General features: G+C 47.2%; 1 protein-coding gene across 1 annotated transcript; it reads left to right on the top strand.

The window, feature by feature from the left end:
- Nucleotides 1-386: 386 nt before the first annotated feature.
- On the top strand, nucleotides 387-23,212 carry LOC8034714 (thiopurine S-methyltransferase). Its single transcript, XM_042286727.1, has 8 exons — nucleotides 387-487; nucleotides 5,451-5,543; nucleotides 6,329-6,458; nucleotides 11,548-11,600; nucleotides 16,199-16,273; nucleotides 19,484-19,569; nucleotides 21,397-21,441; nucleotides 23,089-23,212. Exons 1-8 carry the CDS (start codon nucleotides 387-389, stop codon nucleotides 23,187-23,189), a joined length of 684 nt encoding a protein of 227 aa, XP_042142661.1. The 3' UTR covers nucleotides 23,190-23,212.
- The last annotated feature ends 654 nt before the right edge of the window (nucleotides 23,213-23,866 follow it).

The raw sequence follows: 23,866 nt of genomic DNA, 5'->3' as shown, positions 1-23,866 counted from the left end.
TTTTAACCTTAAGTTCGCACAAAGAAACTTCTCACCTGTCTCCTCCCCTTGAAAATGGCGCTTTTTGTTTCCACAGGTTTCCTACCGAAGAATGATCGAACCAAATCTCCAACAGTAGGATGGTTTACCAAAAATGTTTGATTGATTTTGTACTCCGGTGATTCTAATTCAATGATGGACAGTGCAAAATAGCTGTCCTAAAACGTTCAGAAAAAAATGACGTTTTGAATATCCGAAGTAATCGGAAACGTACAGGTTACTTTTTCCAATATCCGGCGATTACGTTTCCTCTCGAGTAATGAAATAACCCAATTGAATACTTTTTCACCTAGATGTAACCCGAGCGTCTGTTTTTATTCTGCAGTTTTTTATCCTTGGAATCCAGCATGGTGAAAACGGCAGGGAAGTCTGACATGCCGCAGTTCGAGTACTGGACCAACCGTTGGAACACCGGAGACACGCCGTGGCACCTTGAAGGAGTCTATCCGTAAGAGCACAGAAAACAAGACCATGAGTTCGTTCGAACAGTGTGGCACTACAATGATCCTTGAAAGGGCCATAAAACCACGTGTTAAGAGGACCATGAAATTAATTTTGGTCTTCGATAGATTGCGATTTATTATATCGTGTAGCGCATAAAAAAAAAAAAAAGGTACAGTACACGAGGGTAGAAAGCCAAAAACCTGTTGTTGTTGTTTTTTTTGTATGAAAATTTGAATCTAAAGCGTGCTATTTCTTAGCATCTTTAAGCAATATGTGAAACAGCCCGCGAAAAGTGAAGACGGGACAGAAGTACACTGGACGAGCTCTGAACTGAACACTAAATATTTTTTCAAAAACGCCCAGCAAAGTAGACTACCGACGTATAAATACGTGTGCAAGTAGGTTATTTTTTTTATACGCATGCAAATAGAAATTTGGCATACTCAGTTGTTTAGCTGTTTTCTCCGTGCTTATTTATTTCACATGACTCTAATAACTCCCCAGCAGTCTTATAAGCTCCTCTCCCAATAACCGTGAAGTTCTCGAAAAGGGAATGACATAAACAAATGCTGCAGCGCACCATAACCCCCCCCCCCCCCCCCCCCCCGGGGCTGTTGATCGAAGCGGCCAATCATGCTTCCGTCATTTATCATTAAGGTGCAACCCCACCGTGCATGCCGTTTTGCTTCATTTTTGGTGGTTTAGAACTTTACTTCTGTGCATTCACAAAAAACAAAAAAGCGCAGCAACGTAGATGCTTTGTCACGGAAGCCGCGAAGCCGGCGGGGCCGCTGCGCCTGCGCAGTGAGGGAGCGTGATCTCACTGCCGGAGCGTCGTGTGCAAAAGAAAGTTGTGGCGCGCTTTTTGTAGGAATGCTTCGCGTGTAGATATGCTTTCGCCTTCGTACACGTAGACAATCTTAAGTGTCTTTTTTTTTTTTTTTTTTTGCTGGGGTTTGTTGGATGACTTTTGTTGGTATTAACCTAAGATCTGAATTTCGACTTTTCTTGACCTTAGATCAGGGCAGCCAACGCTGCGGGCCGATGAAGCCAATCAAACAGCGGCGACATTTCACGATCATACTCTCCGTTCTTTTTTGTGTTTGTACAATCATCGGATAAGCCAAATGGAGTGAATACGCCGTGAAATTGCTTCTTAAGCGTCTGTGTTTTAGCGATTTTTAATGCACTCTTAATTATGATGAAACAGGGCATAGTTGTTGGGCTTCTGGAAAAATAGTGTATATTTAAAAAAAGTAACACGTTAATGCGAAAGAAAAAAAGAACACAGAAATTAGAGTTGCAACAATTCTCTTTTCTTATGTTTCTGGTTGTCAAGTACTTCAATATTCGTAGCGGCGCTAATTGTTCACCATGTTATGAAGACGAAGCCCCGACTGTTTTCGAACGTTTTCGATATTGTTTTTATTTATGTTTTTATTGCGTGAGTGTATCGAGAGAAACGGATCGAGTGATTCAGTTTTAACACGCAGGAGGGGCGGCGGTCGAAGGACGCATTGAACTGTTGAAGCTATGTTTGCATTCGACGCTAGTCCATTTTAAAGGTGGTTATTGTCTGCAAAAAGAAAGAATTTGCACAGGCACTAGTGTAGCCCCCGCACTTTCGGTATTTATTCCGCATATTTAGGTATGGTGCGATCGAGCTATTCAACAAAACTTTGAAGGCAACAGTGCTTTCAAACTGTCTAGATGTCGGAACGTTTATCTTGCGGTGACAAAACATTCTGAGTGGCACCGTAGATTTAGGTATAAATACTGTATAAGATATTTAGACCTGAAACTAGCGGTCACAGAAAGTCGCAATTGTTGGAGCTATCATCTTCGTACGAAAAAGGGACTTTTTCCCTTTGATTCCTCACACCGAAAGACTGAAAAGGGGCACAACATCCTTCTGCCTACGGATTTCCCTTGACAAGTCCTACCCACATTGTATGAAGGGGAGTTTCGAGCAGCAGGTGGACTGACATGCAACGTCGAGGTATGTTTCGCCACTCTTGCGGGAGGTGGCGGCGGAAACGTTGCTACAAAAAAAACTAAGAACCCCTTATTATAGAAGGGAGAGACTAACCAAAAAACCACAAGTGATTCTATACAAGCAGAAAATTTCTCATATCTTAAAAAGAAATGTAGCAAGGCGGTTCGAGGTACCCATCGCATTCCCGGTGCCTCGAAATTCGACATAACTTTGCCCTAGAATGGCCGATAAAGTGGTGAGTAGGAACCATTCCGCTGTGATACACACACAAACAAAAAGCATGTGGAATGTGCGATAGGCATAGTGTATAAGGATTCCACTGAGTTGTGAGAGGATCTATATTTGACAATGTAGACAATGTAGGGAATTAAACTGGAGCGCGAGAGCATGGTTGGTCGCTTCGAGCAACAGCGGGGGTCATCTACCCCTGTAGTGCGGCACTTGTTTATGCCATCACTTTTCCACAACATCACGGTCATTTGGAGAGAGCTGATAAAACTCTCGGAGAGTTATTACAGGCATATAAAATAAAAAGCAAGGAAAAACAACTGCGTAAGCCAAACTTATGTTTACTTGCACCAAAATGAGATAACCTACTTGAACACGTGTTGACACAATGGCACTTTGGTAGTTTACTTTTAGTGAAAAGACTGTAAGTGCTCCGTGGGTAGTTTACTTTTAATGAAAAGACTGTAAGTGCTCAGGTTAGCTGGCGGTAGTTAATCATGTCGGTTAAGACCTGAGACTGTGGTGCTGGAAGATAAAAAAAAAAAAAACACTTAGTCGAAGAAACAAACACAGAAGGGAACGTCTCATATTTCGCTAACTGACGCAAATAATTCCTGAAGAACGGGATCAAGGGGTGCTAATTTGCATTATTGCATTTCATCATAACCCTAAAATTCAGGCCGTTCATCGCTGTTGGTGTTAGACTGGTGGCAGCTGATAAAAGCCGTTTGCTCTACCGACGTCTAACTCCTGGTTTGCTCAGATGGTACGGCGTTCCACTACAAATAGAGAAGTCCCTGGTTGGATACCAGAAGGCGGATTTTTTCGGTAGCACACCAGTCGCCTAGCTGTGTTTGGAGATTCGTGTTTGTCCTTTGTCCCCCCTGCTCCTCTTCTCCAGGGATCACTTGGGTCATTCTTTTGCAGCTCGCTTGCAACTTTGCATTATTCGCATTTCATCATTTGCTAACTGGTTTATTTTTCCAGCATCCTATGTATACCAACACAGTCACTCTCGACCACCTTCTACGCAGATATCTCCTTTGTTGAAAGTACTTTTAAATATAAAGAATATACACATTCACAACATACCAAATAGTCAAACCTACACTACCATCTTTGTTGGGTGTTTTTCAGTCAACGTTTGGTTGTCAGTTCACCGCTCGTTCTGCGCTCTTCTCTCTCTCTTCCTCGTTGTTTTACGCGCTGTTTCATATATTTTTTCAACATGAACCAACTCGCCCACCATCACCGCTCTTCCTTCTTCCCTTCGAAGGCTTTCCGCATTTTCACCGTGATGCATCGGCGATGCCCAAACACGTCAGCCGAACCCAGCTCACGTTTTGGACTCAAGCACTGCGTCACTTGGACGTATGCGCTCGTCAACAATCAATTCGTCGACGAATATTTTAAATCGGGCATGTGGCTAATGAGTGCAGTGACGCCATTTATCATCATTTGCGAATGTCAAATTCCATGGTGTGCTTAAAAAAAGCACGGTGTAAGCTTGGAGTCATCGGATCCGGTGCCCAAGTACGTCATGACCACGTGATTTATCATTTCGCTTTTGAATAGACCGATCTCACCAGCCACCGATCTCACCGCTGCCGCTATGCATCGAGGCAACCTCGCTGCTATGCATCGAGGCAACCTAGGCTTTCTGCACGTGCGGCAACCTCGCTGGAGCTCTGCGCCTGTAGAGCAGGAGACAGCAGAAGTCCTCTTGTGCACTGCCGTCTGCCTCCAGTGAACTTAAGTTATGGCGGCGTCACGCATGCGCCGAATGCTTAGTGAGATCGGTCTATTGGATTAAAGCTGAGAAGGAAGAAGTTGACAAACCATTTCATTAGAGGGCCAACATGTCTTTCTGTCTCAGGGTGAAGACACCCATTTTCTGCATTGAGTGGGCTAGCAGGTGACGCGCTGACGCGCTCAGTGGGTGACTTGTGCGGTAAAATGGCGTCTGTGGTCCACAAGGACCTCCTTGATACTCCATCTTCCAAGCTGCAATATACTAAAATACCGGGTAGCGTTGGGACAATGGTCGGGACCGGAGCGACTCGCGTCAGGTGCGTGGTGTAGATCGCGACAGGTCTCCACGCCGGCGCGACATGTCTCGACACCAGCAGCGTGGACTTCGGGTGCGCGCGCCGTGCGCACGTGCACGTGCAGCGGCACGTGTGGGCTTCAGCGATTTCTGCTACCCTGTCGACTGCAGTGCCACGATTGTTGTCTACACGAACTGCCTCACGGGCTCCTATTGCCGAGCAAGGCCTGTCCAAGCACTATCCCCCGTATTCTAGTAGACTGCGCCTAAACATCTGCAGTGAAGCCAAATGAATGGCCACCAGCGCGTAGCTTCTTATGCGCGAGTCATTGTGAAAACATAATCATACGGCTGAGCTATGACACGCGCCTATGCATTTGTCTTTGCTGCAGACATTTATGAGATTGAGTATGGGCATTGGCCAGGGCTACGTGCTCGAGCCGAGTGACACCAGTTTGAGCGCACTTCAAAATACGTAAAAACAGAAACAAACGATCGGGAGGACAAATGGATGAGATGTCACCACTCAACGAAAAGCGCGTGTTTGTATGAAGGCACTCTACATTTAATGGCCCATTTAAGGAAGTTTTACAGGGCCACGAAACTGTACACACTTGCTCGCTGGCATGCATAAACGCTTGTACGCATGTCCTCCAATACAGCCTCGTGGCATTCGTCGTCTGTCCATTCACGCAGGCTCCTCGAAAAGAACCAGGACGTCATTCTGGCGGGAAAACAGGACGCCCAGGTCTACCTTCCGATGTGTGGAAAGGCGCCCGATTTGAAATGGTCAGGGCGCTTATCGTCACATTTTCTCTTTCAGTCGAGGACATTGCCTTGGAGAGATAATGTACATAACCAGGGCACAAAGAAAAACTGCGGCAACTTAAACAGCAGTAATACTTCTCATGCATTATACAAATGATACGGTGTTGACCGCGGATGACAGAATTATCTTCGCTCACGTCTCGAGCATATGTGCGAAGCATGTTTGCCTCAGTCATATGTGTGCTTATGTCTAAAGACAGCTTCTGTATGACTAATGGGACAGAACTGCAACACGAGACAGAAACGTGCCTCAGATATGGCTTGGGACTGCCCTTTTGTATGATGTATATGTGTATGACCACGGCTTTAGCCACGGTCACACTGGCATTTGTCAGTATTTCTCACAATGGCATTAAGTAACACTGGCCAAGGCAGTAAGCATTAGGCAGTGTTTTCTGTTTTTTTTTTTTTTGCTTATCCTAGTGGTAATGTTGAAATAAGGTGCTGACGAATGCTAGACTTTTTCACGACGTCGGAAGAATAGTGCGTTCTGTCAACATTTCTTTTTACAATTTACGGAGCGGAGCTTCCCCTGCAGTTCTTCTGACGTGACAACTAAATAGGCGGTAAATATGCGCAGGATGTCGTCATGACCTGTCTTATTCTTGTTACAAAAACAAAAAAATCTGCGCTGATGTGGCTGCACACTATATGACTTTGATTGAAATGGTAGGCATCTAAAACTTCGGGAAAAAAGAAAAAAAAGAAATGATACTTGAATTTAATGTGTCGAGTGTCGTGATCAGGTTCTACGACAAGGGCCATCGCGTCGTCGGCGTGGAGTACATAGAAGAGGTTGCCCGAGGCTTTTTCGTCGACAACAACCTCCCTTTCGACGAAGCCGAGTGTCCTCTACTCAAGTGCAAGACTTTTCAGGTAGAGTTTTTAACCGTCTGCACAATTTAGTAACGCAGTTCTTTCCCAGGCACGCCATGGCAGCCACGATCAAATAAGCGTGGTTTTCCTTCTTGTACGGTTATATCGGTGAATGAAAAAACTTTTGAAAGGGAAGATGAATTTCGACACATATTTACTGTATACTTTTGATCATAAGTGTGTGTGTACACCTTGTACGGCGAGCAGGTGCTCTAAAATTCGTCTTCGACGCATAGAAACGCAGAGGGGCACGCCGATCTGAGAGCAACGTAGAGTTGCGGTGGGGAATGCGCGTTGAGGAGGCAGCCAAGCTCGCCCCGTCATTGGCTGAGGTCGGGGTGAAACAAGAGCAGTACGTGGGCGAATTTGAGGGAGAACCAAACGTACGAGGTGCGAAAGGGGCTGGCGAGTTTGCATTTTGAATATAAAGACATAAGTCTAGAGCTTTTTGAAGGAGCAAAGACGAGTGCGCGATCTCGCATAGGCACCCACATTTTTGGCGTTAGGTAAGGAAGTCATGATAATAATGATGATGGCCATAACGGTAATAACGACGAAGGGTTTGGTAACAAGGTGCTCTTCTATATAAAATTCTGAATAATAGGAGACGACGCAACTGCATTATGTTATCAGCAAGCATTCGAGTTTCCGGTCACCGCCATATGTAATAAGTCGTTTTGTAACTTCCAGCGCGGAGTCCTCGAAAAGCTTTTAACAACGTGACGGGCTTACTTAACATGACATTTCCCAGTGAAGCACCGACCCAAATAGCTCGCTTCGCGGGAGCTATATTGCCTGCCCCATCGAATTCCGCCGAAGCGCGTGTCAGTCTTTGGCTTAAGATGGAAGGAATGCTCGCAGATCCGCAGAACGCTTCTCGTAGAAGGTTCATCGCTTCTCTGCTGTTTGTTTGTTCGTTGGTTGTTGGTCAGGAAAAATGGCAATAAGGATATCTAAGGCCACACAGGAAAATAACAGTGAAAATAATTGTACGTCGTCTCATTCTTTGTATTTTTTCGGTGTTCCTCACCCTGGAGCCGGTCAATAGGCACCCTGTAGATCGAACTCAGTGCCGATACGCGCGCCTCTCGCCGCGGCGTCGCGCGTATTTATTGGGAAGCGACCTCGGCAGTCGCAGCTCGACTGCAGTGTTTGAAGGAAAGTTCGGCAAAGAATCGGCGAAAATTCGGTAAACGCCTGCGCTCGCGTGAGAACGCGACGTGGCCGCGGGGCCATGAATTGCAAATGGACACTGTGCGGTCGTGCGGTGACCATTGTACAGGGTGTCACAAAAGAAAATTTACACTGTCTTTTTTACCGCAAAAATAAACTAGGCATCGCCGAACGCTAATTCTCCGCCCAAAGGTAGAGCTAGAGGTCACAACCAGATGCCAAAGTTTCAGCCCGATCCGATAACTCAATCAAAAGTTATAAGTGATTTTCTGAAAATTTCAATGGGAAAATGGAGCCCATTTTTGCCCGTTTTCGGTTTCTAGTGCCATAGAGCCCCGTGTGTTTGAAAAGTCCGTCGGCCGCCATTTTCCCATTGAAATTTTCAGAAAATCACTTATAACTTTTGATTAAGTTATCGGACCGGGCTGAAACTTTGGCATCTGGTTGTGACCTCTAGCTCTACCTTTGGGCGGAGAATTAGCGTTCGGCGATGCCTAGTTTAATTTTGTGGTTAAAAAGACCGTGTAAATTTTCTTTTGTGACACCCTGTACAGTGTAGTACTACCAGAGGTTACGTCGAGGTGCGGAGTATATAGTAACTGAGCTTGTCAGCCTTCGTGAGTGTAGTTTTAGTCAATATGTTCTTCCTCAAGAACAGAATATCGACCAGGAGTTGACGCAGTCTACTGCGAAAGTGAGAAATGATGCTGTACATCCGGCGTAACGTGATTTTCATTTGATATTTCCACTGTTGTGCGATGTAGTTGAAACATTGACTGGCCACTACATTAAAGTACTCATCGCAATTAAAGCAATATGTTCTCGGCTCAGCTAAACACAGAACTATCATGCTCGACGTTGCACATCCGACGTTTTTAACTCCTCAATGCCGTGTGTGTCCTAACCTCAGAAACCGTAACTTTAAAAGTTAAAAATGAGACGTTGTGAATATCAGACGCACACATGCATGCAAAACTAAAGTGACTCTTTTTCAAAAACAAAAACAAAACAAAAAAATGAGAAAAAAAATTATATTTACAATAACACTGTTATCGCTTCTCGTGAGGGCTCAGCAGCCGTTGCTTTCGTTTTCGTGCACGAAATGGTGACTCGCAGCGAAAGTTGGAACATAGTCTTACCGCCTCCACAATACGCACTTGCAGGCTTGCGCTGATGAGGCGTCAAAACCGAAACTCGCGTATCGCAACTGCGCCTGCTACTCCGCTACCACCCAACCTAAAGTCCCTTGATACTGCTCTTTACAAGTGACGACAACCGATACAGATGACAAAGCTCATTCCACTGGAACAAAATGGCGTCACTTAGTTCAGTCTTCTGCTTTGCACCGCAATCCCTTTCCTAAAACCAACGTTACTAGAACACTCAGTTGGGAAACTCACCGTTGAAACTTGGGCCGCTGGCGTCCACCGAGACCAAGCTAAATACGACAACAGCGCCACTCTTGATCATTTGCCTGTACTGTGGTCACCTTGAGCTTTCAGAAAGCATGTTTTTGCGTAAAAACAAACGGAAAAAGACTCTTTTTGTATGAAATTTATTAGAGTTTAGTACCAAATGATGGGCGCGTGATGTTTTTAAAGTCTTTAGGTTGCAGGACTGCCGTTCAAACTGCCGTTGAATGAAATGGCGGCGTTGTGTTCGTCATTAGCTCGGTTCTCGAGGACAGAACGGGGCCACTTTTTCAGATAAGTCTCTATGGCAGTTTCGCAACTGAGTGTTTTAGTAACGTTGCCTAAAACCAACGTTACTAAACCTTTCAGTTGGGAAACTGCCGTAGAGCCTGCTCTGAAAAAGTGTCCCCGATCTGTCCTCGAGGACCGAGCTAATGACGAACAGAACGCCGCCATTTCTCCCGCAGCGGCCACTCGAGGACTGCACGTTGCTTCTATTTTGGCTTTAATCGGCCATTTTGGCGCGGAAACAGATACAGCGAAAAAGGTTACAGGGCCGTGCCGCCCCCGTCTCCCCAGCGGTGGCGCCGCGTCTTAATACCGAAGTTAAAATGCACCTGAAAGCACCGCTGAGGCAAGGTTGTATAAAAACAATATTAATTGTGCCGCAAAAGCTTGCAAACTAAACATTTTAAAAACAACACGCGCCCTTCATTTTGTACTAAACTCCAATAAATTTCATACAAAAAGAGTCTTTTGTGTTTGTTCTTACGCAAAAACATGCTTTCTAAAAGCTCAAGGTGACCACAGTACAGGCAAATGATCAAGAGTGGCGCTGTTGCCGTATTTAGCTCTGTCTCTATGGATGCCAGTGGCCCAGGTTCCGACGCCGAGTTTCCCAACTGAATGTTTTAGTAACGTTGCCTAAAACCTACACCATCCCGCAGTTGGCGCTTCAAAGAATGTCGCTACTTGCTGGAAGCTCTTATCTAGGTACTTTAACCCAACCTCGTTGCCACACCATTTCTGCAGAAAGTCAATTTAAAATTGCCAGAAAACACACAAAGTGCCACGGATACAATTATCTTGTATAATATCACCTTATTTAGTAACAACTCTCAATATCCATTAAAAAAACTTTTTTTTTAACAAAATATTAACTTTTAGGTCTGGCGACAATGTATTTCTGCCAAATATCTTTACAGAACCTTTAAAAAAGTTAGGAAAAAATTCGACTTTGCCGAATCCTAAGAGTCCGCGCCGATTTTCCGCTTCGGCAAAAGTTCGGCCCATCACTACTGCTTGGGTTACAACGTTGGGGGAAGCGCGGGTGCGGCGGGCTCTACCCCTCTCCCTACGCTGACTCAAAAGTGGCCGATTGCGGCGCTGTTCGCTGGGCGATCGGTAGCGGCTCCTAGCGGTCGCAGGGTGCCTATATATCACTGCCTCCTTTCTTTGTTGTTTTGCGAGCAGCATATCCAATGCCCTTCATATTGCTACCAACTCCACTGTCGTTGAGATTGTGTCGAAATTAAGCCAACCAGTGACACAGGCATTGTGGGCAGGTCTCTACTATAGGTCGGTTTCAACTTTCACTTGACGTGTTTCCCGCTCAAAATCTCGCCGGGTGCCATATTGCAGAACTTGTCTTTCTGTGCGCTGAGGCAGTATTTTTTTCGTATCACTCGAGTTAAAACCTTAAACTAACATCGGCTCGTACTAACCTTTTATACGTACTGGTCGTTATTCTGACTTAAGACGAGCCCGCTTTCGAAAGTCGGCCCGCCAGCGGCGTCGAAAGGCGATCGTCGTCTTTAAGGCAATCCCAAAACCCGAGTAACAAGATTTTTGCTTACCTAATACATCCCCGTTTATACTTACACGAGTTATATCGTCGACAGATGCACACGCCGTGCTTGTGCGTTTTACCAACACCAAGTACGGCGCCAATAGTGTATCGGCTACATGCCACCAAATGGGGAAAGTGGCGGATGATGTTTATCAACATGTCGGAGCGCGGCTTACCGGATCTGAGAATGTATTTTGTGAAACCAATCTATACTGCGGTGGTGGCCGTTTCTCTTATAGGAACGTATATACAACTATTGAAGCGCTCTTGGGCGAGCAGTTTTGCCACAGAAGAACAAAACACTGCCTCGCGTTTTATTTAGGGGAGGTTTTCAGCAATGTCCAATTGGAACTCGAATTGTGACTTGATTGTGGCAGAAGGTTCTAGATCATTCTATGAGATCCTGGAACATGTTGGCGCGATATCCAAATGAAGAGTTAGGTCGGTGATGAATGTTGGAACGTATTATTTTCCTGATGGTGTGCCATCGATTCACACGAGATGTCTCAAAGCGCGCTCATCGACTCAAGAAAACCACACAAAAAAACAAATGCGGCCAATCTATATTTGCAATGAGCGTGGAGAAATTCTCAGCGAATCTCAGGTTTATCTCTGCTGAATATAATTTACGTACATATTCTCCTTTGTTTCACAGACTGCTGATAAGAGGCTGCGAGTATTCGTCTGCAACGTCTTTGACTTCAACAAGTAAGTACTCTACTACTTTTGTACACAATGCTCAGGGTGTCAAGGAAGCCAAGCCAAGCAAAAGACACTGTCGAGAAAGCCAAGCCGAGCTAAAGCCACAGACGCAGAGATCCAGCCATGGCGTAGCCAGCGTAGCATCATGTAATCCGCTCTCTAATCGAATCAATAAACATCGTTTTCTGGAATACATTTTAGCGCTCAAAAAACAGGGACAAAGAGGCGAGAAACAGACAGCACAGTACGCTACTAACAACTGATTTTATTACATGAAACGACACTTTTATACCATCCGAGTTTCTGATTTTGCTCCACCACTAGCCAACCCGGTGCCAGGCCGCGTCATTGAGGAACGCACGCTCCTTGTCCAGTAAATCAATTGAGGCCTCGCTGACACATGCTGCACCAACCTTCTTAATCTCATCTGCCTCGACTATCTCCCTCACAGCTGTGAGGGAGATAGTCGAGCAGTCGAGTAGCAAACAAAGAAACGAGGACTGTCGACGCCGTCACGAAGAAGACAAAGCAGCTACCGAGAAAGAAGACTGTCGCGGAGACAAAAGAGCAAGCGCCGGCGAATTCGGGAATGGCAAGAAAAGCATGCAGCTTCTGTGGAGGATTTCACAGACCAAAAGAATGTCCAGCGTATGGCAAGACGTGTAACAAGTGCCAAAAGAAAGGACACTTTGCTGCAGTGTGCCGATCAAGCAGAAGTATGGTGCAACACAAGGTCCATGCCATCGACAACCGCGAAGACCCTGAAGAAGAAATGTATGTGTCGGAGCTGAGAACCAAGATAAGCAAGACAGTGTGGCAAGAAGAAATCCAGTTCAAGTGTGGAACTAAAGTTGTCATGAAACTGGACACAGGAGCGCAATGCAACGTCCTCCCAAACAAGAATGTCCAAGCCATGAGACTACAAGTGTTTCCTTCGCCAGTCAAAAGAATCGCAACATACAGCAATCACAAGATGCAAGTGATCGGTGAGGTGAGAGAAACATGCACTGTCCGTGATCAGCCGGTGAAACTGAAATTCCTCGTCGTGAACTCCGACGTGACACCAGATCTGGGTCAGAACGCATGCGAGCTCCTCAACCTCGTGAAGAGAGTGCACACATGCCAAGCAACTGACAACAAACCAGCGAGAGAGCCACTTCATCTCAAAGAAATACCGGACCTTCCGTGGGAAAAAGTAGCATCAGATCTCTTCAACTTCGGAGGAAAGTTCTACGTTGTCATTGTCGACAGCTACACTGGATACCTAGACTTCAAGAAGCTCTCAGGAGAATCGTCAAAAGAAGTTGTAAACGTCATGAAAGAGTGGCTAGCAACTCATGGCGTCCCCAAAGTGATTGAAACAGACAACGGTCCCTGCTACGCAGCACAAGAATTCAAGAACTTTAGCAGAGACTGGGGCTTCCAACACGTGACTTCAAGTCCGAGGTATGCGCAGTCAAACGGTCTTGCTGAACGAGCCGTTCAGACTGCAAAAGGGATTCTCCGAAAATGCTCTCTGGATGGAAGCGACATACAAATGGCCCTCCTCAGTTTCAGAAACACGCCAAGGAGTGAAGAACTGGGTTCACCTGCACAGAGACTGTACAGCAGGAGGACAAGAACTCCAGTTCCCACAGACAACAAGCTACTAAAGCCCGAAATAATCCAAAGCGTGCCGGACAAGCTGCGTCACGGGCGCAACCAGCAGAAGACTTATGCTGACCAGCACTCCGAACGAGCCCCTGCCATATCCCCAGCGATAAAGTCAAAGTTTGGGAAGAAAACAGGAGTTGGGTTCCTGGAACAGTCGTACGTCTTTCGGAAAAACCTCGGTCTGTGATAGTACAGACGCCAAAGGGACAGTACCGTCGCAATACGTCCTTTGTTCGTCCGACTAAGGCTGAGATACGCTATGTTGTAAAAACTCATACTACCAGCATCGAGCCATATGCGCCACAGCCTGTGACCGACAGCCGAGTGTGCCCCAGCCCCCAGCGAGAGAACCCGGCAGGCTCACCCACCGTTACCAAATCAGGTAGCATAATCAAACCAGTCGTCAGGCTTGATCTCTAAAGAAAAAAAGGGGGATGTCAAGGACGCCAAGCCAAGCAAAAGACACTGGACTGTCGAGAAAGCCAAGCCGAGCTAAAGCCACAGACGCAGAGATCCAGCCATGGCGTAGCCAGCGTAGCATCATGTAATCCGCTCTCTAATCGAATCAATAAACATCGTTTTCTGACACAGGGAACCATATGCAAAAGGAAAAAGCGCCATCTAGAGCAATTATGATCAATTATAAACTTTCCGCCATATTGGCGGTTCCCGGACCGATATTTTCGCCCAAGGAATAACGGTCTGGGCAAAGTTGGAGTTGTAGATCTAAACTATGATCACGTGATGCAAGTCCAGTACGAACCCTTCACAAAAGTCTTCGATAACTACTGTTCACTGGCCTTGACTTCTTGAGTGACGAGTCTTGACACCTCGTTGCTGACAATTTCTTTTCAAAACATTTGCGGCCGTCATTCATTTCTTTTTTTCACCAAAACAAAACAGCTGCCTATTGAGTGCACAAAAAAAGTTCCAATAATATGAACACCGAGTTAGACGCAGATGCGTTTCGTCCACAGCTGGAAGATTAAAAAAAAAAGACAATGTGGCGGCTGCAAATGGCATGATGATGATAGCGGGCAAGACTTTTGCATATGGTCTAGAAGCGCAAAAATACCACTTTCTATTTATTTAAAAAAAGAAACTTGGGCAGAACGGCACGATGCGCGGCGCGGTACAAAGGATCCACGAAAACGAAAAGTGTTCGCGGTTTCCCGCTTCCTGGTCTGGGTACAACAACCGTCTCCGCTTATGCCTTTTACCTGTCCTTGTTTCTACGGGACCCTGCAATCTTTTTACGGGTCAAACGTACCCTCGCTGGCTACGCAGCACACTCCGGAACTCAACACAACCAAGAGAAATGCCAGGCGCCTCAGTTTCGCCAATTCCCTGGTGCATTTCTTAGCGTCATTTCCTTTCATTGTTCGAGTGGTGCGAGCACTGGGAGTCATCTTTAAGACAGATGGCGTAGCGCCTCCTACCCAGGAGAAATTGTCTGAGCATCCAAGGCAACAGGTAAAACTTGCCCGAGAGTGATCTCTCTTTCGGCGGCAAATCGTCTTAATAAAAAAGTTCATTTGTGAAAAACTACGCGGCAAAACTTTCGGTTCCACCACAGGCAATGACGCGTAGAATTGCGTTCCTCACGTCTGCGTTTTTTTGGGACCAGCAACCGAACTTGTCGCCGGACGTGCTCTGCGCCTACCCCGCGATATTGGTGGTTGGAGCATACCGTGTGTAGAAACTCTCGCAAGATCGCTTGCCTTGAAATGTGTGTTAAAGCTGCTGGATGATGTAGGGTATTCAGGGCGCGTCCTAGCTTCGTACCGGCTGGGGCTTTTACGCCGGGTCCTTTTTCCTCGGTGATTAGAAACTTTGTATCCCGTGGCAGAGACCCCTTCGCCGTACTACGCCAAGATTGTTGAAATGCAACGCCGGGTACAGGAAGTGTTGCCCGACGTAATGTTCCACCAAAGACAGGTTAACACGCTTGGGAGTCATCGCGACTGACGGTTGACCCCAGTGTGTCCCCCCCCCCCCCCCCCCCTTGACAAATAAGCATTTATTAGAGATATGTGTAATCGCGCGCACGTTTTGGGCACTGGTGTCACGGGTGTCTGGGACCCGCTTCCGCTGACCAAGCACGTGTGCGCAGTCGCTTCACCAAGCTCGTAGGAGTCCTAGCCCGCCGAGGTTTGCGGGGGTTTAGAAATAGTGCCGCTGTCAACGTCAATGTTTTAGGGTTTTAGGACAATGTTTTCACAGCTGCGAACGCGACGAGAAAAGGTGCCCGACCACCTGAAAAATGAACTTTGGACCCTAGGCGAATGGGAGTACCTCAGGCATCGGCACTCTCGGCTTTTTTAGTGTGAGTGGCAACAAGGTCTGCATGCGATTCACAACTGTGTTTCACTAAGTAGCATGTAAAGTTAGTAGGTGGGACTAATTAGTGCCGCTGAATTTGTGAGCATGTAAATACATTTTTTTTACCACCCATTCACCTTGCGATGTTTGGTCGTCTGTGGAAGAAAATATATGCATGGAAGAAAATATATGTGGTCACCTTCCGTATGATGGCGTGGGTTCTCAAAACCACCCAAACTGAACCCCAAGTGGAAATCGCAAACACTGCGGCTTCCTGTATCCGCAACCTGGAATCCGAGATGGTCTGGGGTCTGAACTGGTCTGAAGAGTTTCGGCTCTGCTAGAGGCGCAGAGAGGCGCCTTCTCAACAGCTGCTTTTCTTTTCTTGTATTCGGAAGGTAGCCACAGAGGCCTTTATTAACAGCCGGGCAAGGGTGTGACTGACTGCGTGCACCATGGACGTGCTACGGTTTGCCAACACTGTTGTCAGAAGCCTCCACGATATTGACATTCGATAGACTGTACCAGCGTCCGAGTATCACATCGGAAGGGAGCTATCGTGACGACGCTACAGCTTTGTTTTCTATTGTTTGACGTAACTTTTAAATACTTTTTGCCTTATTTTGCAGGTCATGCGTCGGAGCAATGGACATTGTGTGGGACAGAGGAGCACTGAGCTCAATCGACGTGGAGCTCAGAGGCAGGCAAGTCGACAGTGTTTTTGTCGAAGATCGGAAAAGCGTAGAACAATAGCATATTAAATAAATAATATTTTTAAAGTAATTATTTGTGCTGTTGGTTTGTTTAGACAGCCTGAAGTTAGACAGTATCATAGCCTCCTCTATACGGAGAAAGCCTGGCGCGTCGCGTGAAAAGACGGCCGCCGTAAATGGGAAAGGAGGGGCGGAGAAACGGGAGCGGAGAGAACCTTGCCTGCTAGCGCCACAAAAGAGCGAGCGGCCAAACGCAGAAACAATCTTTTTTTTTCTCTCTCTCTTTTCTTGTCGCTATCGTGGAGAGGAGAAACTCAACGTCCACCCTTTCCCGTTTCTCCCTGCCCCCTTTCGAATCGCCGCGCCCGTTTCTCCCGGAGTACGAAAACGACGGTGAAGAAAACAAAAACAAGCGTGGTTCGGGGAGCGGCCACTCATGACCCAAGCGCTCGCTGTCTAGGTCTGCCCTTTCTCCTCTGCGCTACCATATTGGTCACCGTTCGGCGCGCTCCTCCTCTCCTTTTTCCTGCGGCCGCGCGCCCTATGTCTCCATCGTCGATGTGCCAGGCTTTCTCCGTATAGAGGAGGCTATGACAGTATCAATGGGTATAAGGTGTCTCCGGTGTGAATACATTTTTAGCCAGTGTATTACCACTGCCAGGTTGGGGTCTTTAACGTGCATCACGCAGTTGCAATACGCGACCGCACGCTCTATAGACGGGCGGAGGTGGGGATAAAACCCGGAATCACCGGGTTCTGCAGCTCGAGCTTTCACTCCACGTGGTCCAAGCTGCGTTGCACTAAGATACTCGGCCACCAAACTCCCATATACAACACCATTGAGCGACGCATAGCAGGCTCCATTACTACGATGGGGGAGGGATGTGAGGCGATCGCTCGTTTGTGGCTTAGAGCGGCCTAGTGCTTTCTGTGTCCTGTGTCACTATCCCTATGAAACCGTCTGTAAGGTGTTCGCAGCGCCACGAATGTGAACTCCGTCTAATGAAATATTTGTTGGTTATAAATAAAACAAGAAAAGCGAGAATTATAATAAAAATGAATCGCGTTCCTATTTAAGATTGAATAATGCGTCAATAGAGTGACAAAAAAAGTGAAAGCCGTTTACAACTCCCTGTAACGCCGAATTAGAGCGGAGCTCTTGAGGAGGAGGAGGAAAGGGTACTGAGGGGAGGGTATACCCCTCCTCCCTCCTCCTCCCCTCATCCTTCAATCTCCTCTCCTCCTCCTCCTCCCCCGTCCCTCTCCTGCCCTCATCCCTCAACCTCCTCCCCTCATCTCATCCTCCTCTTCCCTCCTTCCCCTCCTAATTAATAAATTAATTATTTAATTAATTAGCAATTTAATTTTGGCGGACAGGTACCGCGTCGGGCTATTGCATGGAAGGTCTCTGGTTCGAAGCCGGCCAAGCTTCCTTGGGGGGGGGGGGGGGGGGGGGGGGTTACTTGACTTGGAGGAGGGGGGGTCATGTGACCTCGGGGGGGGGGGGGTCACGTAACCTTGGGGCGTCACGTGACCCCCCCCCCCCCCCTCTCCCCTAGGCTACCGAAGGTACCCGAGGTCCTCCCAAAGGAGCCCTTTGTCCTCCCGAGGTCACCGAAGGTACCCTAGGTCCTCCCGAAGGTACCCTAGGTCCTCCCGAAGGAACCCGAGGGCGTCGGGGGGGGAGGAGGGGGAGGAGGGGGGGGGTCGCGATTACGCCGATGCCGATGGCGACGGCGACGCCGACGCCGCTCAGGCCGGAAACGGGCGCTTATGAGCTGCGCTCTGGAAATCTGAATTTATTTAATTTTTGTTTGCCTCTTCCTTTTTTCAGCGCTGGAGCGCAAGGCAGCGTGCTTCCCGCGAACGCTCCGCTCTGTAGACTGTAACCGCGGGACTGCTGTCGCCTACGCGATTGTCGCACCAACCTATTTCAACGTACCGTACATGCGCTTAGCAGCTTAGCCAATTCTACTGAAGTTTGAACTACCACAATATCCCGAGAGATGCCTTAACACCGAAAAATCGCCCACTCTTACTTCTGGAATTATTTGCTGCTGTTTCTTTTTTCCCCAAAAACATGAAAGCCGTTTACAACTCCCTGTAATGCCGAATTAGAGCGCAGCTTTTGAGGAGGAGGGGAGAGTACGGAGAGGACGGTATGCCCTTCCTCCTCATCCGTGCCCTCTCCTCCCCCCTCCTCATCTACTCCTCCCGTGCTCCTCGCCTCCTTCCACTTTTCTCCTCCTCCCTCCTTTTCCTCCTCCCTCCTCCTCCTCCCTCTTCCCCCTCTTCCTTTCTCTTTCTCCTCCTCCCCTCCTCCTCCTTCCTCCCCGCCCCCTCTTCCTCTCCCTTCTCCTACCCCCTCCCACTCCTTCCTCCCGCGCGGTGCATTATGGGAAACTTTCCATAATGCAACGCGCGCGTTACCTCGGTGCATTAAGGTACGTTTCCATAATGCACCACGCAATTACGCCAACGGCGACGCCGACGCGTTTTGCCGACGCGCTACGGTTACGCCGCCGCGTTACGCTTACGCCGACGCGTTACGGTTACGCCGACGCTGCTCAAACCGAAAACGGGCACCTAATGGCGCATTGACACTGGAAGTGGATCCGTGTTCGCAAATCGATTGCGAACGCGGGTGTATAAATATTCAGTACTATTTCACGCGCATTTGATGATGTCAGATGCGCGTGGAATTGTACTGGATCTTTATACAACCGGGTTCGCAACTGCTTTGGGAACGCGGATCCGCTTCCAGTGTGAATGCGCCATAAGAGCTCTGCTCTAACGTGAAAAGATAGCCCATTCCGATTAATCGCAGTACGCAGGCCCATGGAATTCTTGGGGGAAACGTAGTTAGCTAAGGCAGGAGGTACGTGAACATTGCTGACTGGGGGGGGCAATGTTCAGGCGTCTTTGGTACATCGCCCCTCGCTGCGATAGCAAGTTTTGCAGGTGGCACAACCCCAAAATAGTATTTTTTTTCACCGATCTTTTATCACACACCGAAAGTTAGCCCATTCCCAAATTTTACCCTATTTTCACTCGATTTCTGGTAGGCTATTTTTCGGTATATTACAGTGAAGGGCGTCACCAAATTTAGAACGCCCCAATGAATACAACAATATGCATAAACTATCGATAAATGAATTGTTTAAAATTAGTTTGAAAATAAAATTTTACCTTATCACACAGGTACGTCACCTTGATGAAGTCACTGCTGTCACCAAACTTCTCCTACGCTCTGTGGACCATCGTCTATGATGATAGTACTTTCAAAGGTGAGGCCCTATTATTTAAGGTTTCTTTTTCCACAATGAACGTTGAGTTCATAAAACACTGCAACATGTGCCGGTTGACACATTGAAGTCCCAAAGTCACGTCAGCGTGACGTCATAGAGTACCATGTCATCAGAATGTCACGTGACGTCAAGATGTCATGTAAAATTTGATAAAACTTCTTAGAAGTCAGACGTCCTACATAAATTTTATAATGTTTTCATAAAAATTTAATATGAATTCAATTAAGTTTTCACAGGAATTCTAGAGAAATTATTCCAGAAAACTCATCCCATGAAGTAATGATGTCAGGTGATTAGTAGTTACACGCGTGACATTTATTTCTACAGTAGTTTACTTATGTATCTCGCACTTATAAATCTGCCGCTTCGCGAGGAGGGCCCAACGGCAATCTCTGCTATGAAAGAGAGACACTCATGAGTGTGTCACTTTCCGAGCAGACATTGGCGTTGGGTCCTCCGCGTAAAGCGCCAGATTCATAAGTGCGAGATAGATACGTTTACGTTAAAGTTCGATAAGGTGTCGACTCTACTTTGAATTCATATGGGAGTGCTCATTTTTTTGTCTTTAGTGGATTTTTTTAATACTTATATTGCGTCCGCCATCAGCTGGGTGATGGCAAAACAGATAACATTTATATTGTCATCAATATTCTAAAAAAACAAAAAAAAAAACGTTGATACCTGGTACAGAATTAATTTCTAATGAACAGTTGCAGTGAAGAAAATCCACGATAATTGTGGCTTAATTTGTGTGATGGTTTTCTCTATAGGAACTGAGTTACTGAAACCCTTGAATGGCATATACGAGGTGTGATCAAAACGTTTCGAGACTGAATTTGTAGAGTAAAAAGAGGATGCAGCACAGTGATGCGGGCGCAGCTCTTGAAGGAAGGGACCTTTGTATCTTGACACACCAAAGGACGTCACTCTGCGAACATTGGGAGCTGCGCTACACGAGGTTTTGTGACTGCGTTTACGGGCACCCAATGATGATTTCACCATAAACTGCAAACCAGAGCGAGAGCGAAGTTCAATTCTGCGTCAAACTTGGCAATTGTAAAATAGCGACCCTTGGACTGATTCAGCGGGCTTGCGGCAAAAGGCAGTGAACTTCGCAAGATTTTTAATTAGCGACTCACTCTTCACGAACAGCAGAATATCGCTGGAAGACGAAGATCGGTAGAGCGACCTTATTCAACCTCTCATTGACTTGAATGACGTTTCTGCCGCTCACGAGGCCCCCCGAGTGCCGCTCAAAACACCTCGCACACCTAACTGCTTTTTGACATTCTGAATAATTTCAAAGGTCTATTTTTTGTACATCTGTCGAGTTTCACGTAAAATCTACGTTCCCTCTCGCTTTGACTTGCAGTCTATGGCGAGACCGCCATTACATGCTCGTGCATGTGGTCAAACAAACTCGTGTAGCGCAGTTTCAAATGATCACAGAGCGACGGCCTTTGGCATAGTGACGCAGTCGCTGCCTTGACTGCTGCGCGCGGGCACCGCTGTGCTTCCCTCTCTTTTTACGCTACCAAATCAGTCCCGGAACTTTTTGATCACACCTCGTATTGTACGACATGCTATTTGTCGTACAATGAGAGCGCACCGTGAGTTCTTTTTTTTATATTGAAAGTCATTCCAGCGAATAAATTTATCTGATCATATCTTGTCGCAGCCGACGGACAGTTGAGGTGGTTCGAAGAGTTGTCTTAATTTTATTTTATGGGCTCGACTAAATAAATGCGTGTCGCATAAGCACGCCCTCACGACGAACCACCGTCACTTACCCTCATTTATTGTCAGGTTTTCCCAAAAGTATGCCGGAGGAAGTTCTAAGGGAGCTTTTCGGTATGTACCCTTTTATGATTGCTCCCAACTATTCTCGGTGACGAGTTAATAACTAAGGAAATGCTCTGCCTCCAGTGCGAGTCTTCTGCCTTTGATAGCAATTGTCGCACGCTTAGCCAAGGCCAGCCGGCGGAAGGCATCAAACCCGTGCTGAGGGCGGAGCATCTGCTGAATTTTTAGCCTGTCGCTGACTGTAAAACCGCCGTTCCAACGCTAATGCATCGTAAAGAAGACAGTTTGCAGTCACCATCTGGGGTCTTCCTTTTGTATGACAATCACATGGGTCATAGAAGGACTGTCTGCAGGCATACTGGAAGCATGCACATATGTGAAGCAACTATGCTTCCAAGATGCTTGATGCGCACGTAATTTTGCCATCCCATGTCTGCAGCGAACGTCTTTTGCATGGTTTATGAGCAGTGCGAGGGCGGCTGAATGCGCGCCAAGTCATTAATTACAGTTTATTTCGAATAAAGTACGGCGTTCCAAGTGCTTTTTAAGAAATGGAATGCCTTTGGACGGAACCCCCAATAACGGAACATTGTCCCTCCGTTCGTAGATTTCCCTACTAAATTTAGCCGGGAAATTGGTGTCACGTAACCCGATGTCACGCGACGACATGGTATCGCGTACCACCACGAAGTAGCACCGTGAGGTCCGGTGACTTTGTCTCACGTCATGCTTGTTTTAGAGCGCAGCTCTTGGGCGCCCGTTTCCGACTTGAGTGGCGTCGGCGTCGCCGTCGGCGTAACCGCGCGGTGCATTATGGGACGCGTGATGTCACTGATGACGTCATCAGTGACGTCATAAATGGCGTCATCGTCACTGATGACGTCATCAATGACGTCACTGATAACGTCATCGGCATCAGCATCGTCATCGTCACCGGTGACATCATCAGTGACTTCACTGATGACGTCATCGTCATCCGCATTGTCATCATCACTGATCACGTCATCAGTGACGTCACTGATGACGTCATCGGCATCCGTATCGTCAACGTCATTGTCACTGATGATGTCATCGGCATCGTCACTGATGACGTCATCAGTGACGTCACTGATGACGTCATCGTCATCATCACGTGACACCCGTTAGGTCACGTGACCTCGGTGACGCCACGTGACCTCTGTGAGGCCACGTGACCCTCGTGAGACGACGACGGCGACGCCGCTCGGAGGAGGAGTAGCAGACAGGATGAGGAGGTGAGGAGGAGAGAGGAAGGATATGCCTTCCCCTCCAGTACCCTTCCCCTCCTCCTGCTCAAGAGCTGCGCTCTAATCCGGCGTTATAGGGAGTTGTGAACGGCTTTCATTTTTTCTCTAGATTTAGCAGGAAGCTTGGCTTTCCGACCCCGGACGTCGAGCAATTATTCTTCGCTAAAACAAATTATCGTCACGTGACCTTAGGTTACATGTAATTTCTCCGCTGATTTTACCAAGAACTTGACGTCACGTGACGTCGTGGTATTCCGTGACACACCACTCAAAGACATCTAGAGGACATGGTGCAGGCCTTGCCTTCTAGATTTTACTGGTTCACGCCGTGTGCCAGAGCTCGAGCCCACTTTGAATAAAACAACAAGAACAAGAGCAAAGTAGTTTAATGACTGTTTCGTGTTTTTTTTTTTTAACGTTTCGTTAACAGCAGGGAAAGGTATAAAGCTCCGTCGCATTGATTCGCAAGGCCCAAGCACACGTCCTTACACCGATTCCGCGACTGTTCACCTCTGGCACTTGACGGAATGAGGGCAAGACCTGGCCTCGGCAGCATCGGCAGCGACCACTTACAGCACAACCGGATTTCCTCGCGTCGCAAGACAGTTGTCTCGCTCTATCAATCCGACAGCGCATAGAAGACAAAGCCTGCGCAGTTCCTCCCGAAATGGCATCCACTTTGCGTCAGCATCGTTACCAGCACGTCTTGGAGCATCTAACAATGAGCGCGACGATGGGGCCAAACAAACTACATCAAAAGCGCACCAAGATCATGTTCGTCGAGTTTCTGTACGTCTTCTATCATTGCTGAACCAAGCTTGCACAAGAAAGGCCCAGTGACTTGCACTTTTCACGCTGTTTGATTGGTCCAAACTCGTAGCTTCGGCTGCTTCCGGACTTACGGACAGGCGTGTCTGCCGTTTTGCGGCGACTGTCATTGAGCTTCAGCATATTAGCCGCTTGTAGCGGGTTGGATCCCCTAAGAATGGCGTCATGCCCAAGCCTCGTCTTTTATACGGTATTGGTCAATCCCGATTCTCACTAACTAATATTGTTAAAAATGCTTCCACCTCGTTTTTTTTCCATTTTGGTTTTGCCTAGGGGATGGGCGTTCTTTCTGGATTTTGGGATACCTCGTTATTCAACGGTTCCTTTGTGCTCTTTTGTTTTCGTTAATGCTTGCACACGAGCGGTCCGCGTGTGCATGC

This window comes from Ixodes scapularis, unplaced genomic scaffold (genome assembly GCF_016920785.2).
Source record: "Ixodes scapularis isolate PalLabHiFi unplaced genomic scaffold, ASM1692078v2 PGA_scaffold8__174_contigs__length_109621045, whole genome shotgun sequence".
Taxonomy (NCBI): domain Eukaryota; kingdom Metazoa; phylum Arthropoda; class Arachnida; order Ixodida; family Ixodidae; genus Ixodes; species Ixodes scapularis.
The sequence above is the reverse complement of the archived record's forward strand: the minus strand, read 5'-3'. Positions and strand labels throughout refer to the sequence as shown.

Excerpts from the sequence above, each read along its gene's own strand:
- LOC8034714 (XM_042286727.1), top strand. The coding sequence starts at position 387 with ATGGTGAAAACGGCAGGGAAGTCTGACATGCCGCAGTTCGAGTACTGG. Across the intron at positions 488-5,450 it reads CACCTTGAAGGAGTCTATCC|GCTCCTCGAAAAGAACCAGG; the intron begins GTAAGAGCACAG and ends CCATTCACGCAG. Across the intron at positions 16,274-19,483 it reads GACGTGGAGCTCAGAGGCAG|GTACGTCACCTTGATGAAGT; the intron begins GCAAGTCGACAG and ends CTTATCACACAG.